Source organism: Orussus abietinus, unplaced genomic scaffold, assembly GCF_000612105.2.
Source record: "Orussus abietinus isolate OABI.00-Male unplaced genomic scaffold, Oabi_2.0 scaffold20, whole genome shotgun sequence".
Taxonomy (NCBI): domain Eukaryota; kingdom Metazoa; phylum Arthropoda; class Insecta; order Hymenoptera; family Orussidae; genus Orussus; species Orussus abietinus.
In genome coordinates this window covers 591,907-607,674 of record NW_019394282.1, presented here as the reverse complement: position 1 = coordinate 607,674, position 15,768 = coordinate 591,907, and the positions used below count along the sequence as shown (strand labels likewise).

The window sequence follows — 15,768 nt, the reverse complement described above, 5'->3', positions numbered from 1 at the left end:
AATTGGCACCTCGCGGGGGCCTCGCGTGAGTCGGTCGACTCCCCAACAATGGTCGGGTGGAAAAACGGAAAAATGTCAAATCCAAGTAACGAGCCGGATGCGGGGATTGCCGCAACCGCTCGCGGGTCCCTGACACAATGGCCGCGCGCGGTTTCGCACGGCGCTCCTCTAGTCGAGGCTAATTAAAATTAAATGGGCTCGTCCCGCGGATATGCACGCGGACGCGTCCCCGTAGGTCGAGGAGGAGCCACGAAAACCCGAGGAAACGGGAAATCTGGGACGCGCCTCGTCTACGAGAGGCGAGCTGCGCAACCCCCCGAGGTTGGCCAATTTTCGCACGGCGCAGGTGCAGGCGGCCTAATTACCCTGGGAGATGCTGCAATCTCTGTCGGCGAAACGGCGAGTCTTAACGAGATCCATCTCCATTTCATACCGACTATTAGAGGAGTCGGTTTTAACCTTAGAGCGTTCTTTTCATTTTATACTCTTCTCTCCACACCCTTTCATCACTCGTAACGAAAGTATTAACGTGTCAATACTCTGTTTCTTGGATATCGCGAGAAAGGAAAAAAATGTCGAAAATGTCATGAAAATTCGACCAAAGCATCGCTCTACCGCTATGCTGCATTTATCGGTATGCATTTTTAGGTAGAACCACGCGATGATGTATCATGGATACTCTGCGGATTTTATGGGATTTTATATATGGATGATTTTTGGTGATTGCACACGTTAATGTATGCAGTATAGCGGTAAGACTGCACTTAAGTCGATATATTTTTTTTTATCTCGCATTTTATAGAATCTTCCAGTAAACAGTGATTTAATAAGGCAGATTAAAGTCATAGATTTAATGGGACGGACTTTTGTCTCCTTTTGAGGTTAGGTGCGTGCCAGGGATCGCGAGATTCGGTAAAGGGGGAGGCGTCGCTCGAATCGGGGGATAATCTAATGGTCGCTCTAAGTGGAACTTTTTGTCTGGTATTTTTTCTTTTTTTTTCCCCCTTCGGCGAGGCGCGTCCACACGTGGCCACGATGCATTAATCGGCCCCCGTTGCCGCGTTCCTCGGAGATGGTCCGCCCGTCCGTCCGTCCGCGCGTCGAGCTGTCCGCCCATCTTGTAAGCGCTCGTTCGCGCAGGTGCTCAATTATAGCAATCGTCGAATCGATATCGCTTTTTGCGTCCGCGTTCGAGAGGCCTAACCATTTCGGGGGCCGTGAAGGCGAGTAATCGAACGTCGGTTCTTATCACGAGGGGAAAGGGGGCCGCGCCCATACCAATCGGACCCTAGGAACCAGAATCATTTTTGAACGACGGCAATAATCTTACGTCGAATCGCGCATCATTGCAATTTAATTATCCCCACGCACCACACTTTCTTATGGGAATGTATTTGTTTTCGGATATCCTGAGGTACGATTCTAATTGAGGACGTGATATCATTTTGGGAGTATTGAGGGGTAGGGAAGGTAAAGGCACTCTTGGGCACACCTGATATTTATATTAAAGGTGTAATTTAGGTAGGAGGACGATCAGGTGCCGTTGAGACTACTTTTACTCTTTGTTGAGTATAGAGATTTATACCACAGGAGCAATCATCGGATGACGATCTGGGAACCGTGTGCAGGACGGGTCTCTAAGTCGCTGATGCGGAGACCAACGAGACGATCGATTGGCGACGCATTACGATCTCGGCATTACGCATGTCTAATGGGGAGGAAACGGCTCCTCGTGATCCACTGATCGACAGGTCCCTTCTTTTTGGTGGTAGTCATTGGTGAACGTCCGCGTAATCGTGACCCGTGCGCTCTTACACTCCTGCGACGAAAGTGGAAAATTCATTTTTCAAGAATTCTCAAGTCTCAATTACTCGCTTCGCGGGAATTTCGAAGTAACTGAAAAATTGTCTGGTTCAATGTGCACCGCGGCATTGTCATTATCACTTGTCTCCGTGAAAATGTAATATGACAACTTAAAAATTGTACAGTTCAATATTAGTACGTTACTAATTGAAATTAATTATCGTCGAATCGAAGATTCTTAAAGAATTCTTAAGTACGCAATTATTTGATAACTCGTCTTGTGAAAATTTGATGGTAACTTAAAAATCGCGAGAATATCGAAGTAACTGAAAAATTTACTGGTTCAATGTGCACCGCGGCATTGTCAAAGAATTCTCAAGTGCGATCACTTGTCTCCGTGAAAATGTAATCTGACGAACTTAAAAATTGTACAGTTCAATATTAGTACGTTACTAATTGAAATTAATTATCGTCGAATCGAAGATTCTTAAAGAATTCTTAAGTACGCAATTATTTGATAACTCGTCTTGTGAAAATTTGATGGTAACTTAAAAATCGGACGGTTCGATGTTTCCATATCACCGAATCGAGAAATTTCGGGCGGAGTCCGAGTTTTGTCAACCGTTCGATTATTCCGCCGATCGGCGATAACGGGGATTCTTTCGATATCAATCGGAGCGATCCGACGTGGAATCCCCGGTTTACTCGGGGAAATTATTTCCGAGAGTGTGCCGTCACGATTCGTGCGATGCGATCCTAATCTTATCCTTCTCTATCCCCGTTCGCGCCCAATCATCCCAGGAATCGGGTCTGAAACTCCGTATCCCTCCTTGGAACGGCTGTGGTCCTACGAAATTCTGCTTTTGCTCTGGTAATCGCTTAATGGTATGTCCGCATGCACGTGACACGTCACCCTGTGAGTGTAACCCCTTTCACAAGCGGCCGGGAAAGAATACCCGGGATTTCGGCTAAGTACATCGAAACCTCGGCTATTCTCTCGGCCGTCTCGTTGCTTCTCGTACAGTAACACTTAAATGTTAATAATGCGTTTCCTCGGCTGGTGGCCGATCCAAAATCGCAGCCTGGAATTTCGAACTTCGGCTTTCCTTTCTTCCGACGAAGAGAAAGCCGGCATTTCCGAAAGTTTCCCCGGAAATCTATTACGCGAACGTGGGTTCATATAGATGAACTTTGCTGTCCAAGGGAAGAGGTGGAAACTTGCAGCATTTTTGGTCCCCTTTTTTTTTTTCAAGAGGGTGGGGTGATGGATCGTTCGCGAGGGGAGGAAACGCTTAGTTTAGAGACGGAGCGAAATTGAATGTCCACTGATTGTAACTTTTCCTTCGGGGTGGATCGCCCATCACAGAGGGTCGCGAGTGCGTCAATTGCGGAGCAACCTCGACACCCCTTTGGCGACGAGATGGCACCGGACATTATCTCTGCAACGCTTGCGGACTCTATTACAAGATGAACGGCCAGAATCGACCCCTCATCAAGCCGAAACGACGCCTGGTGAGTACCTAAGCTTTGACTATATTCTAAGAGGCTGCACATTACATACCTTGAAATTCAACATTGAATGATTAAGGTGACATGGAAGTGGCGAATGTACGGTCAGTCATTCATGAAATGTTTCTTCGAGTTGGATGTTCCGAATCGTGTCACACTTTACCACGTGAATGTAGAGTCCCTAAGGAAGGCCTAGAGCACTCATGAAATTTAAGTTTTAAAAATGTCTGTAGACAGATTAAAAAAAAAAAAATCATCGAAGTTTCATGCGTGTCAAGATCTTCCTTACAGTCTTCATATTTGCGTTGAAAAGTTTGAAACGATTCGGTACACCCGGCTTGGAGATAAGTTTCATCGGTCTCTTTGACGTCACTTTCATTCCACTTTGGGGGCTCAAAAATCGAGACGCTGCAGTTACAATAGTTAGCATTAATTATTTAAGGCATAACATCGAGACGTATATTCGAGCGAAATTCTCCAACGTGGAAACAGTGCAGTTTCAATTTGCAAGTTGGTCTCATAAAGATGACCGATCGTTACTCCTTGACATGAACTCGATGTACAGTGGCAGAAAATTGTCCTTAAGGTACTCTTGACTATACGGTATGTTTATGTTAATGTTCGAGTAAAAGGAGATTTTACGTGATAGTATTCTCTAGCACCGCTCACGACGTGCATGTCGAGTCTTCTGGGTCGAGACAAATCGAGGGTGCATCGATTAGGCGTCTATTATCGTAGCCGAGATATATCGGCGGTATTTTGTCCCGAAGTCGAGGTTTCCGAGCCAATTCGATGCAATATTCCGGCTTATCGAGGAGCTCCGATTTCGCTCGCGAGCTCTAATCGGGAATCGAAGGGGGCATATCGAAAAACCCCGATCGATAGTCTCGCGAATCGGCCGAGGGGTTTCGTGCGAGTTGGTCGTTGCGATCGCGCGAACTCGATTTCCCGCTTGATTCCCTATTCCGCGTCCCTGGGATATCGGGGCCGAAATACCGCCGCGGAAATTCTACACCGTCCTCCTCCCTCCCTCCCGCCGGCCGCCGCTCGGTCCCTCTCTCTCGCGCCCCCTCTGTTTATTAGGAACCGCGCACCACTATGCGCGCCAGACACGTGTCGGTCGCGCTACCGTAAACACGTGTACCGCGTACAGGTTAACCCTTCGTATACCCCGGCTTTCCGCCGCCGAGCCGACGTTGTTCTCACGTAGGAGTAACGCCGTGTAAACCGTCGTTACTTATTAACGAATCGCCGGTCGAAACAGCCTTCGATTTACCGTACGCCCTCTATCCACCCTCGTAACCTCGCGACGCAATTTAATCGGACACTAATTGCACGCTCGGACCATGACGAGAATTTTCCCCGTTCCCGACGAAATTAACGCAACGTTTCCGCGGTCAGTTACTTGAGATATCCTTACGATCGCGTCAACCGTGACTATCGTGGATTTCATAAGGTGGATATAAAAGGGTCATTCTATATGCATGAAACGTCGAAAATATTTATAATAACCGTTCTCAGAACTGCGTTAATCGGATCGTTTGAAAGTTCTGCACGCGATGAGGCATAACATTATGTGCGATCGGTCATAGGTTATTAACCAAAGAATTTAGTCATGTCAACGATTTTATTGCTTGTCCATGTAATGACCATATTCTATGGTTGACCCTAGAATAATTTCATTGACTTAGCCGAATACTTTTCTCCGAGTGGTTAAGGTGATGTGAAAGTGACATCGAAGAGGTTTCGTTTATAAAACATTTCCCCCCAGCTCGGTTTACCGAATAGTTAGAAACTTTACAACGTGAATAGGGAGATTATGAGGAAGGTCCTGAAACCTCATGAAATTTCAATTCCTTTCAAAGTTCTTTATAGGTATTTTAAAAGGTAGTTTATAAAAAATGAAATCTCCCGAGTTTAAGGACCTAACTTAGGGTCTCGATATTCACGTTTTAAAGTATGAAACGGTTTGAGACACCTAGTTAGTAGAAAAGTTTTATGAACGATTGAGTTTTCGAATGCCACTTTCACATCCCTTTATGAAATTTCCCGGTAATCTCGGTTTATCTAGACCGACTTGCTTAACACTAGGTTTACGGGCGTTTTTTATATACCTGTTTCTACGAGCACCCGTCAAATTGACGGGTAAACGAAAACACGCATTTTCTTTAAAAAATCGATTTATTCCAATTAAGGCTGTATTAAACAACCCTAGGCTTTACGTTTAAATAAATTATTAATAAGTAAAAAGTCCTTTTTTAAAAATTATCACGGAAATGATTGGAATGCTCGTCCTCTCATCCTCGGAGTCAGGACTAGAAAGAATGCGCATCCTTTTCTTGCTACGACACCCTTTCAAGAAGTTTTCCTCTTCGCTATCCGAAGATCCTTCTGTTTCTCCACTTTCGATGCAAACTTTCACTCTCATCTTCGCCTTACACTCACTGCAACGAAGCAAATATATATGGATCGTTTATGAAATTAGCTAGTCCGTCAATTTGACGGGTTTCGTAGAGATAGGTATACTACATACAGATTTTAATAATTAGAAGGCTTAGGAAAAAATAATTGTGTGCACAAATTCTTTGGATGAAATGTTCAATTTACGACACAAAAATGGTTAAAATTAATGCTATGGTTTTTTCGGTATTTCTTTTTGAAGTTTGAATTCCGGCAAATTGACGGGTCCCGTAAACCTAGTGTTAACTAAAATGATGTCCTACTCGAGCGGTTGATGCTACTTCGTCTCCACGTTCGAACCGTGCCCCGAGAGAAATAAGAGAGCAATAAGAGAGCAATAAGAGAGCAATAAGATAAACAATTCGAAGATGTATAATGGCAGTCTTTTTCTAATTGAATAAAGGCCCGAGTGCCTCCGCGGCAGGCGAGCGTTTGTGTTGGCGCGTCGGGGTAGAAATTTATTAGTCGAGAAGCGACATTTACTCTCGGGCCGTAAAACGATCGAGAGGCTCGGCCGCGTCCATTTTCCCTGGAGGTGCGCACCGGCGCATGCGCGCAGGCGAGCGCTCGGAGAACCACTGGACGGGACGGCATTGCGGGCATACTCGCGTACGCACTTACGAGCCGGCAGCGCTCCTTCCGAGGGCGGCTAATAAAATATGTATCGCTTTAAAAGTGGTAGGTGGCACATAGTAGGTGGATGTAACGCGCACGGGGACTATAATTTTCGTACCACCCTCGCGCCGAGGGATGCCATTGTGTGGATTATTTATGCCGGTGTACGAGAGCTCCTTCTTCCCTCCTCTTCCACCGCGAGGCGATACGTGTGCGTGCGTGCGCTAGTGATCGATTAAAAATCCGAATGATTCGATCGAGAGCGGGTCATCCCTCTCGAACCGTTCATTACGTGTCCCGCTTTTCTATTTTACTTACCCCGGTTCGTTCGCTAGCCCGTTAAAATGCTTTCCACTCGCTCGACGAACTCGGATTGGGTTCTATTGTCTTTTTTGTTAAGGGGCCCCGAAAGTGATTTCTCACCGGCGGATGAACTTATCGATGTTCCGGATTTTCGATATTTCCCGGGGCGATCGATACTCCAGCTTTTTAATCCATCTACGTAATTATAACCGAGGTCGCTGTGACCTCGGTTTTAGGTTATGCTCGCGTTTTCGGATTTATTTACCGCGTCTTCATATTCAGAGTGGACGAATGTAAGAGATTTTAACGCCAGGGTCTTCTCTTTGGAAGGTTCCGTTGATACGGGGAATTGCCGGTTATCTGGAGGAACGACGGTGTAGGTGTGTCATTTTCGCTCGATACTCTCTCTCTCTCCCTCTCTCTCTCTATACATACGTGCACTCGTAGATGCGAGGCGCCTCCCTAGCGCCATCCGGCGGCAAGACCGAGAAGCGGGGCGCGGCAAAAATTCGGACGCGGCCAATGGCGCCGGAGCAGCGGCCCATTGGCGCGCCCCGGACAAAGGGATGCCCGGGTAGCCATATGCCTTTGGCACAATATGTTGCATTTTTACCAACCATGGGAGCCGAACGCCCGTCCACAGATGTGTCGCCCTAAAAAGAGACTCGATACGATCTCGGAAACAAAGCTGCCACCAGGTATACGCTCCTATACGTGACCTCGTGGGTATATAATATATACGTATCCGCGCGGGTGAGCGTGTATACGTGCACGGGAGGGTACATAGACTAGAGCCGCACGATAATGTCGGGCACACGGCAGAGTGCGTGTGCGCGTGCGAGAGACCGCGCGCCGATGGGGCAGATAGCAAGGGTTGAAACCCCGCGGCCGGTCGCCATCTTTGATCCCGAGCGCCGATAGCGGAACAGCTGGGAAATTCTCGATTTTTTTCCTCCCCTGCGCCCCTCGCACCCCCCCGACGAGCCAGGGGTGGCTGCACACCTCGCGCCGGGGTGTTACCCTTGCCAACGAAATGGCGCCCATCGGCGCAAGACCGCGCTCGGAGAAACGCACGTTCCCGAGAACCAAAACGCGAACCGAAAACGCCTTATGGGGGGTCATCCCGTGTGATTGGTTAAAAAAATCGAAATTTAATTTTCTTGCATATAAATCGCATCCAAACATAGTGTAGAATATGTGGGTATATGTGGGTTTCTGCTAGTTTTAATTTTTTTTCTTTTCCTATTCCTCCCTTTTTGAAGAATATTTTTTAGAGCGACGTTTCACCATTCTTGTGGAATCGTTCTTTGCGGATTTCATCCCCGGCGAGTCGTGTACTTACATCCCGAAAGTTACTTCGCCTCGACCCGCCAAAATGGCGTCGAGGTGTACATAAGACACGTCCCGTGCGCTACGTGCCTGCAATATCTGTATCATGGGCGACGGGGAATTCGGAATCCCGGATTGACGCGGTGTGTCCCTCCACCCTACCGTCGCCCCGTTTTTAAAAGGCAGATGCGCGACCGAGCGGGGCGTGGATGCGCGCCTTCGCGACTCCGCCACCTCGGTCAGATTTTATCGGGCCTCCTTCAGGTAGCCGACGTAGGTCCGCCGGGGGTTATCTTCGACATCGCTTCCTCGGAAAATGAATAGCCGCCTCACCCCGGCGAGCATTGTCCCGGTCGTTCCGCGGCGGGCCGCGCCGCCCCCCTCTCGCCAAGCATTGTCGCGGGCGTTAAAGGCTTCATATATACATTCATATATACACGCGCCGCCGCCCCGAGCCTCCGCATATCACGCGGCTTGGCCGCTAGATGGCGACTCCGTTCCGCCGGGCTGCGCCTCCGGTGCCGGACAACGGGGGAAAAGGGCCGTTAACCCCTCTTCCGAGGGTGGAGAAGGCGCACCTAGGGGGAGGAACTTTTTCCCGGGCCGAAGGTAACTCTTGAAGGTCTTTTTATCCCGAAGCTGGATACGTTATGGGAAGGCTGAGGAGGTTAGGTTTCCGTTTAGAGGCCAGATTGGATATTGCGAGGCATGGTTGTGTTATCGCTCGCTGTTGTAATTTTAATTGAAATTTCCTTCGTTTTTAGGGGTAGCACAGGTTAGGAGGTTTTTCTATACGCGTGTCATGGAAAGTGTATTATGGCGTTCCCTGGGATGTTGAGATGAAACTGTTGTTATTACGACGTCTTGGCGTCCAGATTGGAAATGGTAATGGACAATGTTGCTTATGCTGGTAATCTTCGATGATCTGCTTGTGACGCTACTTCAAAGCTCACCTAGAAAAACGACAGAGCTTTGGGAATGACCTCATGGGACGCGAGGAACAATGAAGGTGTTTTTTTTTGTCTCGAATCATGCAATTTTCTTGGTCAACGGACAATTTAATCCGCGCTGCCGATTATGACGCGCGGAGGACCGCCGATTGCGTCGAGGAGGCTTCGTTACGGTCTGGCGGTGCAGGATACCGCGGTGTTTTTTAGGACTTAATGATATGGAATATCGTTGTTGTTGTCGGAGTGGTAGTGGGGTAATTGCGGCGCGTTTTGTGTCCTTCTGATGTAACCAGAGGTGGTACGTCTGACGCCCGGATACAGTCGCGAGTATTGTTGGATGGACTGAAATGGACGTTTTTTATTTTCCCCTCTCTTTCCCTTGCGGCTTCGTTACGCGGAATTACCGCGCGGTTTAGCCACGATTCGCTGCTGAAGAGGAATGCGCATGCGTGGAAAAAGGTGTTGATCCTGGCGGTTTGCTTCCCAGGGTGACGGGAAAGGGTCTGGCTTTGAAATGAAATAGGTAATTACGAAAGCTCCGCCGTTTCCATAGGTAATCGTTTAAGTAACATCGCAAGCAGAGCCCTGGAAATTGGCCCTAGGACATTAGTAATCACTAATTAGTAAGGGCTATTCCCCCAGTCGTGAAACTTCTTTCATACAGCCAGTTAATCTCGGGTTAGTGAAATTCCCGTTGCTAGGCTGATCGAAGATTAAAAGCCGCTGTTAGGTATCCACCCGAATTCGGGCGATTACCTGTAATCACGCGTTAAGTAATCTTCGATTATGGATGGATTGAAGGTTGGGGCAGCTGGTCGTGATAAAATAAGTCGGGCGGTCACGTAAAGTCAGTAAAACGGGAAATAAGGGTTGCCAGAGACTAACTTTCGGAACGACCTAATGGCGTCTCATGGTTGCTCCTATCGACGAATCTGTTCGCACGTAAGAGAGGGACTTTGATGGCGACGTCGATTCCTCCAGGTCGCTTCGCACTTCAGGCACGACCAGTCGAGGAAAAGGCATTGATTTTTAATTGAACCGACTCCGTCGACAAGAAAGTGGTCGTGGCCGTTTCAGGATGACCGGAGGCGTGCTTTTTACCACTTTCGCGTTGATGGAACGCGATCCGTCATATAGAGTAGACCAAGAACTACGTTAAGGGGAATCCGAAGACTTCTTGAGATCCTTCCGATACCCCGAAGAGCGCAGCAGATGAACCGTCCCATGGCCGTGCCACGATTGCATAGAACGTACTTCTTCCTTTTTACTCCTTCTCTAAATAATGCAAAATGGTCTCCACGTCTCAGGTCCATCGTCAGACGTTTTTACTCCTGCAAGGATGGGAACGCGTTTGAGCGAAAAATTTGGCCGGTCATTCGGGAAAGATTCTACGGCGGATGTCGCCCCTCTTGATTCGGCGTCTTCTCTTCAGGGTGGAGGGCGATCATCGGGCAATTCTTCTGGGAGTACCGGGGCAGTGAATATCGCGGATGTCTCGATCGTAAACGTTGTCTTGACAAGCTGCCAAGCACTACGGGGCCAGGCATTCACGACGTGTTGGAGAGGCAGAACGGCGACTGAATTATGTACCAGATGCAAATGGCCGCGGTATTGTCCGTTGCCGCCGGCGTGCTCCATCCGTCTCCTCAGCTTCCTTGAAAATTCCCCTCATGAAATCGAGATTTGCATCGTTCACACTTCGAATGCGACGACCTGCGTGAGATCGTGTACCGATCTCTCTGACCTTCGAGTTTTCCCGTGGCGTCATTCATGGTTTCCCGTACGTATGGGTCTGGAGAGGTTCATCTACTTCTGTCTACCCCGAAAGAGATTCCCTCGTTACACATCCAGCTCCACTGGTGACACTAATTTCTACCCAATCTGTATTGACTAACCCTAGACTACCAAAATCGTAAAAATAATGAAATTTCCTAATGCCCTGCACGGACAAAAAAAATAGTTCTAGGGTCCGAACTCATACTTCGCTTTTAGCGTTAAAAGACGTCTTTCATCCTATTGGCGTCATTCACGTTTCATAGGCGTCTACGATGCAATACATGGCACCTTTTTTATACACCTAGGAGATTTCCACGGGACTCATCTCGGTCCTATGATGAGATTAATTCGTCGGTGCCTTTTTGTTAGCTAAAAATTGATCGACTTGGGTCGGTAAAATTAAAAATCGCCATTATTCGGGGTCGCAAGGTCGCCTGGGACCTCGAGTGAGGTCTCTAGGATCGGATGCCCGTTTGCAGGGGCCTTTGTCGAGGCTCTTCAGGGTCCCTCTATAGGGGTCGGCTGCGAAGAAGTGGCCTCAGCCAATTAGATGGGCGTAGTAGAGCACGGCACCGAAATAAATCGCTGGTCCCAGCCAGAGGTGAGAGAACGCACGGCGGGAATGAATCGGTAACCTATTAACTTGTAAATTGCTTCCGAGTCCACCGAGAACCGAACTAGAACGCATAAATTCGATGAAGAACGCCACCTCTCTCTCGCGCCGATTTCGGGCGTTGCGATCAGGATGGGCACACTCTTCAACAGTTGGGACCTTGAATTTCAGCGCACTTCAGTCTGTAGAGACCTTGAAGGATAACAATACGCCATTAAGTATACTCAACTAGGTATATTAACATGCCTACCTGAGACAATTACGTGTCTTACGACCCTACGTCACCCCTTTCACATAGATCATTCATATACCATTTCGAATAATTGCTCCAGTTCCTAGTACTCCCAGATCGCAAAGATGGCGGCGATTTAACTAATCGAAGAAGGAATTTTCTAGTCCAAGAAGTTTAGCGACATTGCTCTCTAATTCTGCTGATTGTACCTAGACTTGGATCCCTGGCTGACGTTAGGTACTGCCTCCTAGTGCTCTGCTTGTGACGCCGCGTCAAAGTTCACCTATAACCTCGGCAGAACTTTTGGAAGGGCCTAATATTTCCTGGTCCCGTCTTCATCCATCCCAACCTGGTAGAATTCCCTTACAATGTCTACTCTGGAACGAGTATCCAAACGCCTTGGTGAAACTGCAAAAGAAAGGGCGAGTGGCGTCGGCTCTTTTTTTTTTTTTTATTTCGAGGGTCCATTTTCTCTTTTTCCCGGACACTTGTTTCCGGTCTCTAGCAGCTCGAGAACTTCTTTAGGGCCCAGGAGAGGGCGAGAGGAGTGCTCAGGCCCCGATCGATCATTTTGGGCCCGCAAAGAAACAATCGTCCACGGTACGGCGTCACGTGTGGCTACGTTAACGCAATAAAGGTACCCGAGAGCGGTGGCTCGAACAAGTTTCCTACACGGCATTCGGGTACGAGTACATCGGCGACGCGAGCACCGGTGTGCCCGAAGTGCACGCACAGCCGAACTCCGGGGACTGGTGCATCGATTATATCCCCTCGGTGCCTCGTAAGCGGCTCTACATTCGTTTCGGTCGGTGCACCGAGGTTTTGTGCACGCCCAGATATACGGACGTGCTCTCGCGTTAGCATAACGCGAGATCGAGTGGTAGGGTCCTTGTAGTGCTCGGAAGACCCTTGAGGAGAGGAACCTCTCGTCCTCCCGAAAGTAGCCGCAGATTTTACCCACATGAAGATCTAGTCTCATTCGGCGTGATAAATGTGTAGGTCATGGTTTTGATATCGCAGTTGAATTTCACTTTGTTCCCACCTTTCACGCGATGAGTAGAGGAAGGATTCTCGTCGGCTTATTCTTGCTTGGCCCCGGAAACGAGGATACCAAGCGGTGGAGGAGAGGACTTAAGTTTTGGCATTAAAATCGGAGGAGAAACCTCTGAAACCAGCCTTTAACCCGGGATTAAAAAAAAATCGGTTCAAAGAGTCATATAACCCTTACAAAAGGTTGCATTTCTAGGGAACGCTGTCATGTCTGTTAGTCTAAAAGGCCTGTTTGTTAGATCCGATCTCTCACCTCGTGTACTTAAATTGCACGTCGCAGTTCCGATTTCGAACGTTTTCCCATCCGAAAATCGTGCGACTTCGCCTCGGAATTTCGATCGGGGGCAATCGGATTAAGGACCCGTAAGTCCCGCGTTCGTTGGCGATGCCACGCGACCTCCGGGGGTAGGTTTGCTAATCCCCCTTTCCCATAGCCCCGGACCCCATCGACCCCCACGGGGGTTGGTCGTCGTGGGGTGGGACGCGGAACACACGCGCGACGCATTGGAGGTTAGGAAGCCCTCGAGGAAGGGGTCGTCGAGCCTCGGAGGCAGCTGCGCCCTATCATTGGTTGGGATCTCGGCCGGTCCCGCTCCGGCTCCGGGAAACAACCCCCGAGTCGGCAATCAGGGACCAATCCCATCCATCCGTCCTGGCCGGCCCCTCATGTTTGCTGGGGCTCGGGATTTTGTCGCTGTCGCTGGGGCTCGGGATATCGTCGTTGTTTCCGGGACTCGGGATATTGCCATTGTCCCCGGGGCTCGAGATATTGTCGTTGTCATCGAGACTTGGGATACTGTCGTTGTCACCGAGACTCGGGATACTCTCGTTGTCAACGAGACTTGGGATATTGTCATTGTCGCCGAGACTCGGGATATTGTCGTTGTCCCCGGGGCTTCCGATCGCTGTTATTTCGGCTCTCCGATTGCCCGTCACGGAAGACGGACGGCGTCGTTTCTCTCAACCGTATTTCTTTCCCTCCGAAAAATCGCCCGGTGGGACATTTTACATTTTTAAAACACTATTCCCCAACATCCTTCTTAATATGTTCTCGGAACTTTTCCTGACGTTCCCCGTCTCCTCGTTTATTAAACCTCCAATTTCGAAGGGGAGCGTAACGAAAAGTGAAACGCACTTTGCTCGCCGGTAATTACTATTTACCCTCATCTTCGTGTTTCAGTCTCGGCACAGTCTGTATTATTCTTTAATTTTTTTTTTTTCCCAATTATTGTTATTTCATTTCAACTCGTCTTAAAGGCGTCGCTCGTATCAATTTTTTTTCCACGGTTAATTACCATTTACATTCATCTTCATATATCGGTACCATACGCCTAAAACAACCAGTACCGAGTAATATGTGGTCTTATTATCGCGCAAATCACTAGTTCTCTCTGGTGCACCTAGCCAAGTCTCTCCCCTCGTACTTTCGAATCCGTCTCCGTTTGACATTTCACGGCCGAGGTGCACTTCGTGTTCCGGCGGGGCCCGGGCCGGTCGGGGACCGCGGGGAGGGGGTGGGAAAAAAGGGGCCAGCAGGAAGGGCCGAGAAAAAAGGGGATCCGACCGATCTAAAAAGAATCGGCCGGGAAGTCCATAAATCTTCGGACGGGGGGTAGAGTAGCGGGGGAGGGGGGTGCCCGGTGGCCGGCGAACCTCCATTACTGGGCCGCGGGCTCGAAAAACGCGCGACGGTGGCGCGCGCGAATAAATCAAAGTGGCGTGAAAATCAATTGTAAAGACACTCACTTCGCGTGTAGGTATCTCCCTTGCGCCTCCTCCTCTCTCCCCGTTCCTCCCTCCTTCTGTCCGGCCACTCCACCCTAGCGCAGAACCTCTTTCTTCTTGTTCTTAACGTCTTTCTCCCTCGCGCTTCTATTCCCCTCGATTATCCCTCTCCGTTGCCATCTCGCTCGTGGCTTCTTCGTCGCCCCTTCTCTGTCCCCCTCTCCCCAAGGCGTCTCTGCTCCCGCTGTCTCTGTCGCGGCTATTCTGCGCGTCACGTGGTATGGGCGCCCTCCCACCGAGGGGACGCTTCGGGCGCGGCCGGAGGCACTCGGAAGCGCTCGGCTCGACACGTACGCCTCGCGGCGCGCGCGTATATAAGGGCGGCGCGCCGGTGGGAGCGCGCACCCCCAAGGCAGCAGCGGGGGAGAGAGGAGGGAGAGCCGCGAGCGTGGAGCAAAGTCAATACGGACGCGGAGCCGCGCAAACGCGACACGCTGCCAATGCCGGGACTCCAACGGCGCATGGCGAGTTCGCTCGGCGTCACCACCTCGGGAGCGAAGGGGCGCCACGCAGGCGCCTCCTAAGCTCCGATGGATACGCTTTCGTGGTAGGTGTTTTGGTTAAGGACGAAACGAATGGATCTCTAACCATACTACTTAATCTTCCATTTGGAAACTCACTAGAGTCGAATGAGAAAATATCAATCGTTACGTTCTAACCTACGAATCTCCGAGCCAAGGGCTGAGTCTCAACAGATCGCAATGTGGTAACTGCTCTACCGAGTACAACCAATTTTTAGGTTAGCGTTCCTTGTAACGCGCCATGAAATACCTACGCTGTTACGGCCGCATCGGTGATATCGGTACTAACCCATCCCTCCGTCTCGATGTAATCTATTTCAATGTACCCCATCTCGGTATGACGAAACGGAGAATCGGCGCGATTTGCTCGGGCCGGCGTAAAATGAGGGTCCCGACGGAAGGGAGAAAGAAGGGACGCGGAGGGTCACGTGGGTCGGCGGGTCGGCACGGGATTGGCGGGCGCGAAGATCGAGCGGCCGACTCGCCCTTCCGTCACCGGAGCCGCGCGCACTTGGCGGGGGGTGGCCTCTCGGCCCGGAGGGTGAGCGAGGAGTAATGGCCGCCGTGTAGTTATTTATCGGCGTTGCCGCCGTTGCCGTCGCCGCCGTTGCGCGCCACCCCCGTGCTCGACAGCCGGATAATCCGGGGGGTGGTGCTACCGGCAATTTCCGTGCGCCCACGCGTCGTCGCGATTAGTCGTTTCACGTGCAGCGCCGATCTGCCTCCACCTTCTCGAAACGACGCGCGGCGGCCATCTTGGATTCGAGAGAATCCAAAGCTCCTGGACCGAGTTCTCGTACCGTTTTTCGCGTTTCAAATCTG

The 15,768-nt window shown here is 49.8% G+C and overlaps 1 protein-coding gene across 1 annotated transcript in view; it reads left to right on the top strand.

The window, feature by feature from the left end:
* The window catches only part of LOC105694630 (transcription factor GATA-3), a 94,512-nt gene that overhangs the window by 29,973 nt on the left and 48,771 nt on the right, over positions 1-15,768 (top strand). Inside the window, exon 4 of the mRNA XM_023434949.1 lies at positions 3,170-3,315. Within this exon, the coding sequence (XP_023290717.1) occupies positions 3,170-3,315 (146 nt within the window). The remainder of the gene's footprint in view (positions 1-3,169; positions 3,316-15,768) is intronic.